General features: G+C 45.3%; 1 protein-coding gene across 1 annotated transcript in view; it reads left to right on the top strand.

The window, feature by feature from the left end:
- LOC143111314 (RING finger protein 145-like) overlaps positions 1 to 10,826 on the top strand; it is a gene marked incomplete in the record, with an annotated part of 19,846 nt that extends 9,020 nt beyond the window's left edge. Inside the window, 5 exon segments of the mRNA XM_076273521.1 lie at positions 3,148 to 3,288; positions 4,022 to 4,204; positions 4,926 to 5,073; positions 5,532 to 5,888; positions 8,499 to 10,826. Of these exon segments, the coding sequence (XP_076129636.1) occupies positions 3,148 to 3,288; positions 4,022 to 4,204; positions 4,926 to 5,073; positions 5,532 to 5,888; positions 8,499 to 8,951 (1,282 nt within the window).
- Positions 10,827 to 13,088: the final 2,262 nt, after the last annotated feature.

Genomic DNA, 13,088 nt, shown 5'->3' with positions numbered 1-13,088 from the left:
ATAGACACACAGATAAATCTGTATGCAATCCTCCTCTAACTGAATTCATGCAAATTTGGTGTGGTGGAGGTGTGTGCTCTTTAACAGAGCGTGAAGCACTACAGAATTGTGCACGTGCATTTCTGTTTTCTGTGTTAGTGGTTTGACTGTAAATGGCAAGCGCTTAGCGTGCGTCTGCAAGCGGTGGAGTTGTGTGCTCTTTAGCACGGTGCGAGACTACCGATTTCTGCACGTGCATTTCTGTTCTCCGTGTGTTGGTTTGAGGGCGAATGGCTAACGGTCAGCGTGCGTCTGTCCGTAGGTGGTGGAGGTGTACGGCTTGCTGGCCCTGGGCATGTCCCTGTGGAACCAGCTGGTCCTGCCCGTGCTCTTCATGTGCTTCTGGCTGGTGCTGTTCGCCCTGCAGATCTACACCTACTTCAGCACGCGCGACCAGCCCACCTCCCGCGAGCGACTGCTCTTCCTTTTCCTCACCAGGTAGACACACACACAGACGCGTGCGCATTTGCACACACACACACACACACACACACACACACACACACACACACACACACACACACACACACACACACACACACACACAGAGACGCGCGCGTATACACACACACACACACACACACACACACACACACACACACACACACACACAGACGCCCGCGTATACGCACACACACACACACACACACACACACACAGACGCCCGCGTATACATACACACACACAGACGTCCGCGTATGTACACACACACACACACACACACACACACACACACACACACACACACACACACACACACACAGACGCGCGCGTATGCACACACACACGCACGCACGCGCGCGCGTCTATGTACACACACACACACACACACACACACACACACACACACACACACACACACACACACACACACACAGAGACGCGCGCGTATACACACACACACACACACACACACACACACAGACGCCCGCGTATACGCGCACACACACACACACACACACACACACACACACACAGACACCCGCGTATGTACACACACACACACACAGAGACAGACAGACAGACAGACAGACAGACAGACAGACGCGCACACACACACACACACACACACACATGCACGCACACATGCACGCGCGCGCGTCTATGTACACACACAGACACACAGACGCGCGTGCGTATGCACACACACACACACACACACACACACACACACACACACACACACACACACACACACACACACACACACACACACACACAGCCGCGCGCGCCAGGGTTTCCGTTGTCCGGTAATTACCGGACATTGGCCGGGAAAAAAATTTATTGTCCGACAAAATTAAATCTTGAAATTGGCTAATAATCCCGTCCCCCTAACGCAATCTGAATTTGAGAATAAGCCTTAAAATGTAAGCCTAAGCAATCCGTCCTCTGGCTATGTTTTTAAATGTACAGGCTCTACCGTTTGAAAACTATTAAACAACACGCATAGCCTATGCTGCATTTCAAATAGGAAGCGCACGCTTAAAACGTCCATGTTAAACAACGAACAAATGAGTGAGGCGGTTCAAACATGGCCAGGCCCAGGCAGACTAGCCTTAAAAGTTTTTTCAGAGGCCAGACGCGATGGATGATGATGATAAATTGGTAACGCCTGAAGCCTCAGATGTCCAGTCAACTCCACCATCAATTCAAGTCAGTTTATTTATATAGCACATTTCATATGGCATACATAGACATAATGACACCACCAGATAAAAAGCAGAAGTGTCGGGCGTATCTGTCGGAATCATGACGTTGGAAGTGGAGTTGCGGGGTTGCGGCCTCTCCAAGACACTGTCATTCTCCGCGTACACTGGACATGCAACATGTGTTCTGTACCCAAAGCATACAGTAGGCCTATGCTTTCTATGTCTATGATCTGCAGGGTTAGGGCCTCCTCGACGAGGAGATTGCTGGTCCGCGCACAATTAAACGGCATCATTGAACCGCGGACCGAAAGAAAAAACTAAACATTTCCCAGAATAGGAAACATTTCTTAATTTATTGTTATCAAATATATTATAGCTTTAGTGGTGTGAGCGCTCATTCTTGTGTTTGCGCATCTGTGCAAGTTAAACAGTGGAACCACTGGAGATAACGTGGGTAGCAGCAACAAACAACGTAGCCTTTTTAAAACAATGAACGAAGCGGACTCTTGCTGTTAATGAAAACATAGATACTGGCTAGATCTTGTTAGGCATGTTTACGTAAGTTAGGCTAATGAACATGTTGCATTCTATTCAGCCTGATTATGTCATTCTTTAAGCTACATAGCCTGTCTCCAGTTTTCCTCAACTTGACTAATTAAGAAGCGTTAATAGGATATTTGACCGGCGTATCATCAAAATGTCCAGAAAACGAAACCTCTGCCGGTCACTTTGACCGGCACCATTTTTTTCTAGCGGAAACTCTGGTGCACGCATGTGCACACACACACACGCGCATGTGCACACACACACGAGCGCGCATGTGCGCACACACACACACACACACACACACACACACACACACGAGCTCGCACACACGCACACACGCACACACACACATGCACACAGCGTTCTTTAACTCAGAGAATAGAACAGGAAGGACTCTGACTCAACACTATTTGTGTTTTCTACATAGTATAAGTATTCTTAAGAAATATTACATAACACATACACTACCACTGTACTTGGCACCCTTGCCATGTAAGGCATGACAAATATGTGGGGTAGGATAATTTAGTTTTATATGAGCTATTTTAGAGGTTTTATATGAGCAGCTGTGTCAGCAAAAGTGACCCTATAGGCTAGTGTCCATCTCGTACTGTGCAGCTCATTAAAGATGATCTTATAAATAGCGCTGATGCATGAACCATATATATCGAGCCTCATATATTCAGAGCCTCTTAAAACATCAGAGATGCAATTGGATGTTGTGGAGCTTTCATCAAAAATCCTTAAAAACAAAAATCCTTAATTATATAGAGACATGTCCTATGTTTACGACAACAAAGGTTCTGTTTTGAAGTTGGATAATTAAAATGATGCCTTGATCTGTGAACTGGTATTCGTGTCTTGAATGTACTCAAGAATTTCTGTGTGTGTGTGTGTGTGTGTGTGTGTGCAGTATTGCAGAGTGCTGTAGCACCCCCTACTCTCTGCTGGGGCTGGTCTTCACCGTGTCGTTTGTGGCGCTTGGCGTTCTCACACTCTGCAAGTTCTACCTGCAAGGCTACCGAGCCTTCATGCACGACAACACCATGCACCGGTGAGAACCGCGGGGGTCGGGGGGGTATTTTCTGGCTGCACTGCAAATGTTTACCCAGAGTTCAGGAGCCTGAATGTAGTCTAGCTCAGTGGTTTTCAAAGTGGGGGTCGTGAAGGGGTGCCAGGGGGGCCTCAGCAAGTTGGAAGGAAAGCAAAAAATAAATACATTTGGAAACTATGAGGGTTGTTATACAATGCCATTATAATAATGTGAGGCATATCTGAACATTATATTTCCCATGATAATGACTGGGAATAATAGTAGAGTGATAGCTCTCATATAGCAGAAAGCCCCAAATACAATTTTTACACACTGTATGCTCCATCGCGAAGTGCTTGTGGCTAAAATAATTATTAGGATTAGCTTAATGTATTTTTACATTTGCCGTAGTATTGTCGAGGGGTTTAATAGGGGGGGGTACATCAAGGGGGTCCTTGGCCAGAACCTAGTGGTATTTGGGGGGCCTTGGCCAGAACCTAGTGGTATTTGGGGGGCCTTGGCCAGAACCTAGTGGTATTTGGGGGGCCTTGGCCAGAACCTAGTGGTATTTGGGGGGCCTTGTCGTGGAAAAGTTTGGGAACCCCTGGTCTAGCTGCTCTGTATTGTTTGATATAAGCGCTCTAAAACTAATCTCAATCTCATCTCTCTCTCTCTCATCTCGCTCTCTCTTTCTTTTGCCCTTTCTTTCTCTCTTTCTCTCTTTCTTTCTTTCTTTCTCTCTCTCTCTCTTCAGTGGCATGACGGAGGGCATCACACTGCTGATCCTGGCTGTGCAGACGGGCCTGATCGAGCTGCAGGTCATCCACCGGGCCTTCCTGCTCAGCATCATCCTCTTCATCGTGGTGGCCTCCATCCTGCAGTCCATGCTGGAGATCGCTGACCCCATAGTGCTGGCACTGGGGGCGTCCAGAGACAAGTAAGGGTGGGGAGTACACGTGTGCTCTTACGTTAACTACCGTTAATTGAGTTGTGATGACGGAAGATGCACATGCAGTTGCTGATGTAGACTTTTGAAACTTCACAACTTCACTGAACTTGCGGGCTTTATCACTGCATACAAGCATACCAGCTCAGACACACATACATACACACACACACACACACACACACACACACACACACACACACACACACACACACACACACACACACTCCTCTTGAACACATGATCCTAGTCCCGCTTTAATAGGGTCACCTGAGTGAAACGGGAGATTTTGCTTTCACACTTATTGGCCCTTATTTATCACGTTTACTCCACTGTAGAATTCGACTCCTGTAACCTGATAATACATGTAAACTATACGAGGTGGCAGGGTTATCTTTGCTTTCTCCTTCTCATCTACTAGATAACACGTCTCCGATAACACACCTGTAAACAGAGTGCTGCGCGAAGGATTTGATAAATGAGGGCTGGTATGCGCAAACACTGGACCAGTCAGCTTCTCTTCTGCACTTAACTGTTTTTTTCTCTATTTCTCTCTTGTGCTCTTTCCCTCCCTCCCTCATTCTTTCATTATCCGTTCCAATCTGTTTGTCTTTCTCTCTTTCTCGCTTCTTCACTTCCCTTCTTCACCCTTCTCTCTCTTTATCGCTCTCTTTCCTCCGTTCTCCCTTGACCTCCCTCCGTATGTGTGCAGGAGTTTGTGGAAGCACTTCCGTGCGGTGAGCCTGTGTCTGTTCCTGCTGGTGTTCCCGGCCTACATGGCCTACATGATCTGCCAGTTTTTCACCATGGACTTCTGGCTGCTCATCATCATCTCCTCCAGTATCCTCACCTCGCTGCAGGTACACTCGCACACACAGACGCGCGCGCACGCGCACACACACACACACACACACACACACACACACACACACACACACACACACACACACACACACACACACACAGACGCACAGACACACACAGACACACACACACTCTAGGGTAGCACTAAAAGGCATAAGGCAACTGCGTTCCTGTACAGCCTATTCCATCATTGCATTTTTAGTGTACCCAGGCCTCCACCCACTCACTCAAGTTTTGACCTTCAGAGAATCCTGCCTTCTGTCACACTGTTCCAAACATGCACACGCAGGCCTGTGCTCAAAATAACCTCCAGGTCACCTCACCTCCATCCTTCATCGTCATCCTCTCTGATCTCTCTCTCCTCCTCCTCCTCCTCCTGCCTGTCCTCTCCTGTCTTTATTTCCTCCCTTCATCATACCCCCCTCTCTCCTCTCCTCTCCTCTCCTCTCCCCAGGTTCTGGGCACGCTCCTCATCTACATCCTTTTCATGGTGGAGGAGGTGCGCAAGGCGCCGGTGGAGAACATGGACGACGTCATCTACTGGGTGAACGGCACCTACCGGCTGCTGGAGTTCCTGCTGGCGCTGTGCGTGGTGGCCTACGGCGCGTCGGAGACCCTCTTCGGCGAGTGGACGGTGATGGGCTCCACCATCATCTTCGTGCACTCGTACTACAACGTGTGGCTGCGCGCGCAGCTGGGCTGGCAGAGCTTCCTGCTGCGCCGCGACGCCGTCAACAAGATCAAGAGCCTGCCCACCGCCACCGCCCAGCAGCTGCTGCAGCACAACGACATCTGCGCCATCTGCTACCAGGTACGGGCACAAAGGGGCTGTGCGTCTGTCTGAATGTGTGTGCTTACGTGTGTGTGTGTGTGTGTGTGCGACAACATGGGTGTCTGTTAGGGGTCTGCGTGTGCGTGCGTGTATATACCCTTGTGTATCTGTGTAGATATATGTTTGTTTGAATGTGTGTGTGTGTACGACAACATGGGTGTCTGTTAGGGTGTGTGTGTGTGTATGTATGTATACCTCTGTGTGAATGTGTGTGTAAACATGGGTGTCTGTTAGGGTATGTGTATGTTGAGATTGTGTGTGTGTGTTTGTGGGAGGAAGAGATGGTGAGAGATTACATTATGTCATCGTGTGGTTTAACGACACGCTCCTCTCTGGTGCAGAACTTTGGCCGGGCCTGTCACTGGCTGATTTCTCCGCTGATGGGTTTTCTGACCTTGATTGATTTCACAGTAGCTGAAATAGATAAACAGCGTTGGTGGAGAATGTCCGAGGTGATGGGTGTCCACTTTGGGCTTGGTAACGCAGACAGCATAGTTTTACGATATTGCCAATTTTGCTCTGGACAAAAGTGAAGACAGAGGGGGGGGAGGAACGCTTATTGCCGAGGTTGGAGAGGTGGCTGTGGGCAGTTTTGTGGTGCTTGAAGAAAGTGTTTAATAGTGTGGAGGGAAGAGGGCTTCGGAATTGCTCTCCTCAATTATTGATGACGAGGGCTGTAGCTGGAGTCTCTTTGTGCTGAGAGGGGCATTTCTCTGGTGGTTGAGGCACTTGGTGCAGACAGGGAATTAGATAGTTGAGCTTCCTCTGCTGCAGGTGCTGCTGGCACTTGAGAGAGCACAGGGGTTTTTTGTTTTGTCCTGTGTGTACATCCAGTTGAGACTTATGAGTTTCTACTAGTTTGTATAACTCTGTTGAATGAGAGAGGTACCTGTGGATATTGCAGTGGCACAAGTGTTGCATAGGATTTTCATAGGAGTTTCGGCTGGGCGTCATAAATGCACAGGTGTTAGACCAAGAGCTTTCTGGTAACATACATCAGTTTCACATGGTACTTACCACCTGTCCTAAAACTTTATGAAGTTATGGCTGTTGATGACGTCCGTTGGTCTGTTGTATGTCATGTCATGTGACACGTGGCTAAACCTAAACCGGATGGCCCTTATTGCACCATATTTCTTACAAATACCCATGCACAGTGTCTTGTGAAGCACAATCCTGGGCCATTGTGTACAGGCCTGCCTGCTCCAGCTGGGCGAGGCTCCCTGTAGGTATTGACCAAGTCAGCAGATTAATTATTCAATCAGCCACAGAATCGTGATTGCTGCTGATGAGAAACGGGTGCAGTAAACCATTCCTGTGGAACGTGTTAAGTAGACGAGGTGGAGCTGTCGATAAGCCCCCTAATCACACGGTTGTCTTCCAACCGCACGCTGTGTTAAATGGTCCAGCGAAGCTGGCACAGAGACTTCTGTAGATTCAGTGGTTTCAGTTGGAAGAGTTCTGGTTCATGCTACTGCTCTAACACATATCATGGAAGAAGCTGTTATGGCTGATCAGAATCAGCATTATTACACACACACACACACACACACACACATTATTCGTAACATGTTGAAGAGTTAGAGTAGTGAACTTGGAGTGTAGTCTAGTTTAAAACAAAGGACAGAATGGGATGCCATACATTTTGCCACAAGTCTTTGCCATCATTGTTTTCCAAGGAGAAATCAAATGACATTTAGTCTTTTTGAAGGAGAAACTGCCCTATATTTAACTGTGACTCATTGCTCACTCTCAGGAACTGCTGTTGGGTTGGCACATGTCGAATAGCCAGGACTTTGGAATTAATTTGGGTGAAAGAAAGTGCCTTTGATCCCTGTAGGCAGACCATGTATGTAGTTTGTTCTAACAAATCAGCTGTGGTTTAAGGCATGAGTGAAGTGTAATAAGAGAGATTTGATGCTCTGCTAATAAGTAGCTTGAGCTGTGGAGCTAAACCGACACCATGACTGACTGGAGCGCTGTGGGCTTGTTAGCGGAATACATGTCAAATTCATTGTATTCTATTGTCTTACTCTTAAGAATGACAGTCTGCTCAGAGTATCATAAAATGGCGATTTCACTCACAAAGTACTATGGAACACATTTCTAATAAGGTGCCACCACAGACCCAAGTTCTGGATTTTTTTTTTTTTTTAAGACTCAGTTTTATCTGTCATTCTTTGTTTGATTTAATCTTAAATTTAGATTGTTTTATTATACCTTTTCTTCCATGATATAGCCATACATATTGCTATGGCATTACTGACAATTACAAACTACTCTTACTACTAAAGTTGCTGTATTTACAAAACAAATAACCATATCCAGTATTGATTGCATTTTTGCTTCATTGAAACATCACTGTACATGTATCATCATCAGTCAAGAGTTTTCTCATGTTGGTGATTCTTGTGAAGCCCTTGAGCCCTCTTGTGGTTGGACAAAGACATTACCATTCAGTGATATCAATTCTGAATGTAATGAACTTACCTGACACAGGTTGTCACTTGTCAGTTATGTATAGGGAGATGTTGAAGAGGATATTGACTTAATATCTGCTTTCTTTGTGTGTAATTGTTGTCCAAACAGGATATGACATCAGCAGTCATCACCCCCTGTAGCCACTTTTTCCACGCTGGCTGCTTGAAGAAGTGGCTCTACGTGCAGGAGACCTGCCCCCTCTGTCACAGCCAACTCAAGAGCCAATCACAGCCTGCCAACCCCGCTCACAACGACGCACCAGCCAATCACAATCTCGCAGAGGTGGGCCAAGGTGAACCCTCCCCTGCTAGCCCTGTGGCTCCGGAGGGCACCGGACCTGCCATCGAGGCAGCCAGTCCAGAGCCAGAATCGCCAGTCGGACAAGCCTCCACCTCCACCACCACCACCACCTTCAGCCCCGCTCTCCCCAGAGTGGGAGAATGTCAGGAAAGCAGCTCTCGCTCTGAGCCCGGTGGAGATGACGCCCCATCGCCCGTTGAGGACCAGAAGTGCCAGGGTACCATTCAGCCCCTTGCCATGTCTGCAGGCATCTCTGCCTGAGCAGATGGCAGTGGTGGCCGCCCCACACCCCCACCACCACCACCCACTCACTCTTGTGAACTTTCTCCTGATTATCCTACGCAACTGTGTTGTGGCCAACGACTGATGACCTCTCTTAACTGTAGATGCTGGTTCCAAACCGTTTTACCATTTCAACCCCTGCAATGCATACACACACTGACACTTGCCCAGGTGCGCACAGATGCGTCCGCACACACACACTCACACTCACACTCACACTCACACTCACACTCACACTCACACTCACACACACACACACACACACACTCCCACCTGTGCATGCAGACAGACGACAGACATCACACTGACACTCAAAGGTGTGTGCAATCTCCTTAACACACCAGTATAGACATCAATCATCAGTTCATTCATTTTTTTTTCTGTCTTATGGTTTTAAATCTGACTTCACTCCAAGTTCACAAATGTTCACTTTTTTTTTCCATGAGAACAGTTGTGGACATGTTTGATAAAGACACTGGCATTGGGGAAAAGTGCCAAAAGAAAAAAAGACATGCCATAATCTTTCTAATAATTTGATGCTGATCATACCTCTGTCCCATGCAAATTTTTCTTGTTGGAAAATCATGCACCACTAAGCTGTGACGTTTTTTGCAGCACTGATTCAATTTGGAATCGCGTTGAATTGTTTCAAGGCTCTTCTGCTGTTCTGCTGCCTGTCTTCGTCCCCTGAATGTCACATTTGCTTAACAGAAAATGTTCTCGGCTATTTTGTTTAATTTCCTGTTGGTTCATTTAATCGGGTTCTTCCTAACTGACATCACACCACAGTTCCACTTAACTCACTATTAACTCACTATTAACTCACTATTAAGCTCAGTATGGTTCCATACCAATGACTGTTACAAATAGGAAGAAAAGAAGGGTCGGGTCGCAGGAACAGAGGAGATTGTCCAGATTGGGGGGGGGCAAGAATTCAGGCAAATTTGCCTAGCATTTGCTGTGGAGGCTGTAAGGTGTCTTAGGCTAGCAGGCACCCCGTCGTCTTGTCGCTACAGATATGGATTCTCCTCTCACCAGTACGTAGCCTTCTGTGTCCCAGTTTTTTCTTTCTCCTTTGTTCACTGGAGATGCTCGAAAAAAGTCGCCTCGTCAGGTACCAAATAATTGTGTTTGAGGAAGACACCGTTATATAAGTGTGTGTGTATATATGTGCATATATATATTATATATTATATAAATATCTGTATCTCTGAAATCTGAAAAGTTTTTGATATGCCGTACAGTGTTCAAGGCTGCATCTGCATATATGATGTGACCGGTAAGCTTGTGTGAACGACTTCAATGCCCTTTCAAAGGTAGAAGTTAGATTGAGCGGAAGGTCACGGATTGCACGATGCCAGCGTAGCTAACAAGTTCCGAATTTCAACCTTAGTTAACAGTATTACTTTGTATGTTTAAGTATTTTGGCAATTCTCGACTGTGCTAAGCATGAACACACAGTGGGACTGTGTGGGACCCCACAGATAGAGAGCCATGTCTTACTTTTATTTGTAGTGGCTTGATTGCATTTGCACATTCTTCTTGAAGGAAAAGGAGAAATGGTACACAGCAATGGCTTGCAACACCCTCACTAGTCTTAATCCAACCTTTTTTGTTTGATTATTTTTTAAGGGAAAATAAGTATGTCCTTCAGGATGTGCTACATTGGTTTTGATTTCTATATATTTTTATTTAATTTTTTTGCATCTCTTTTTTTAATGCCTCAGTATACTTTGGTCTACTACAGAAAGATGGTTGCATCGAGAGATGGAAAAAAACTCCATCTGGAGATGATCCTTTTGTTATTTTACAGAACTGAATGTCAAATAAAAATTGGACTGGTTTTAACAAGAATGTCTCTCTTGGGTGTTTGCTAGCAGGAGCTACTGCATATACAGTACATTTATATAATTCCTATAAATTCCTTCCGCTGTTGGATTTAGTTGAACCTGGTAATAACTGAGTTGAGCACATGGTGGCACTATTGTACTTTTTAATAAACGTTAACAGTATTACAAGGCCTCAATCCAGTTCACTATCGATGTACAAAAATGATTAGACTCAGCCCTGGATTTTCTATGCAAGTTAAGTATATGTTCAACCCAGCAAACCATATGCTGTATTTTACACAGATAATGCAACTAAAAAGAAAAATCCCCTCACGTTTTTTATTCGTCTCAAGCTTGCTGTAATTGTGGAAGTGTGCTTACATTCTCACAAGGGGGAGCCCGTGGTCTGCCAAAGAGCGAATAACTGGGCTATCTTTACCGGGCGGTAATTAGCCGAGGGAACATAATTTTTTAAGATATAGCCTACACGCAAATGTGTGGGCCTGTCTTTGCAGGATTTATAAGCGACATCAGATGAACAGGGACTGCTGGCGACTTTTTAAATTCCACCCAACCCTGATAAACTTTTATGTACTTTTTGTTTTTTTTGCATTTTACATAGATTCAGGCTTAAATGTCCTATGTGATTCAGGAAAAAATGGAAGGGAAATTCGCTTTCAGTAATGTCCCTCCAAGTAATTCAATATACTGAGAAATTGTATGCATAGAGACATAGAAACATTTCTATTTAGCAAGAGGGACTATAACCTGAACAAGCTGTTATTTTATCCATTTGAACATTCAGTGTGAACAGATCAGGCCTACAATAATTTGATTAGCTTGATCTGTTGGTTGACTACATCTGTGCATTTGCCACAAATTGTAGTTTAGAAGGCCACGCTATGTTATACCAAAGCAGTGATTCTGACAGGGCACCAGTCACATTTGAGCAGCCTATCAAGTAGCCTAGAGTACGAATGTTATTCTGTGACATTTCCCTTTGCAACGGGAGTATTGACTTGCTCTATAGATTTATTGACATTTCCGGTTGTCTTCACCACATCTGACTGGTCAGACAGCGGCGCTTCTGTCGCACGAACATGTTTAAATTTTGTTTTGGTGCCAGGGCTAATTTCTAACTGCCTTTACGTACTCGCATGTGAGGAATGAACTTACTATGATAATGTTTAGAATATTTGTTCTTTTGGTAACGAATAAGCTTTCGCAAAAAATATTGGTGCGCATCTCGTTTTAAATTTAGCATGCTATGGATTGGGCCTAGTGTTGTCAGTTTTGTGTTTCTTTATTTCTCTGATAAATGGCCTCTAGGAATCTCTTAAACTGGCGGTTATTGCTGCAAACGTGTTTGCCATTGAATGTGGTTCTTTTATAGTGCCCAATTTCCAATGACCAAAACCAGTAGGGTTTTAAACATAGGCTACAGTGTTAAATGTGGGTAATTCTCTCAATACATGCTTTGCTTCGGACGTCGCAAAATAATATAAAAGGCTGCATCAAATGGTTGAAGGATGGTGTGCCGTGCTTGCGCAAGCTTGCGAGACTGGAGGAAAGAAATACCCGCGCGCGCACATACAGCACGCTCTTTCTATATTTCCCTAGGTTGCGCATTATGTCAATGAGTGGTCTAGGCTAATAACAGTACATTCCAGACAGTATTTATGAGTCCCTGACCTAGATTAAGCGTCGTTGGTTGTTCTTTGTAAGTGACAAGAAAAGAAGTAATTCGGCAACATGTTATTTTAGGCCAGCATCAATGTATCCAAATTCGTTGTATTCAATACAGATCTGTATGTAGCCCACTGCCCACATCATTTAAGAGTGATTTAGTAAGATGGCAGCTGAAATTAAATTTCCATGTCATCCAAGTAGTCAATTTCAAAGCAAGACATTTCAGTAAACTATAAAATAGCCTGGGCCCAGAGAGAAGTTTATTTGGTCTTGATAGGAGCGACGTCCTCCTACATTTCTCAAATGCACGAAATACAGTTGTTTGGGACCGATAAGAAGCTGACGCATCTGACAGCCGTAATACCGTAAGAGAAAAACATGTATCTTGCTGACACACAACAATCAGGTATAAATAAATGCAAGCCTATATAATAATTTAGGCTACACTGACTACCCATGCATTTTTTACAAATTAGCCCTTAACGCAGCCAATTATTCTTCTCTGCCTATATGCCTGTTTTACATGTACCATTTGATCAGTATCTTCTGAACTTCATTCTTGTCGTTCAACCTCTCTTCATGCGTCTTTTCTTTTCGC

The sequence above is a fragment of the Alosa pseudoharengus genome, unplaced genomic scaffold (assembly GCF_046254945.1).
Source record: "Alosa pseudoharengus isolate Yale_2024_CS ecotype anadromous, Long Island Sound unplaced genomic scaffold, YU_APseudo_1.1 YU_APseudo_1.1_scf_8, whole genome shotgun sequence".
Lineage (NCBI taxonomy): Eukaryota > Metazoa > Chordata > Actinopteri > Clupeiformes > Clupeidae > Alosa > Alosa pseudoharengus.
Note: the sequence above shows the minus strand (reverse complement) of the source record. Positions and strands in the feature narration are given on the sequence as shown.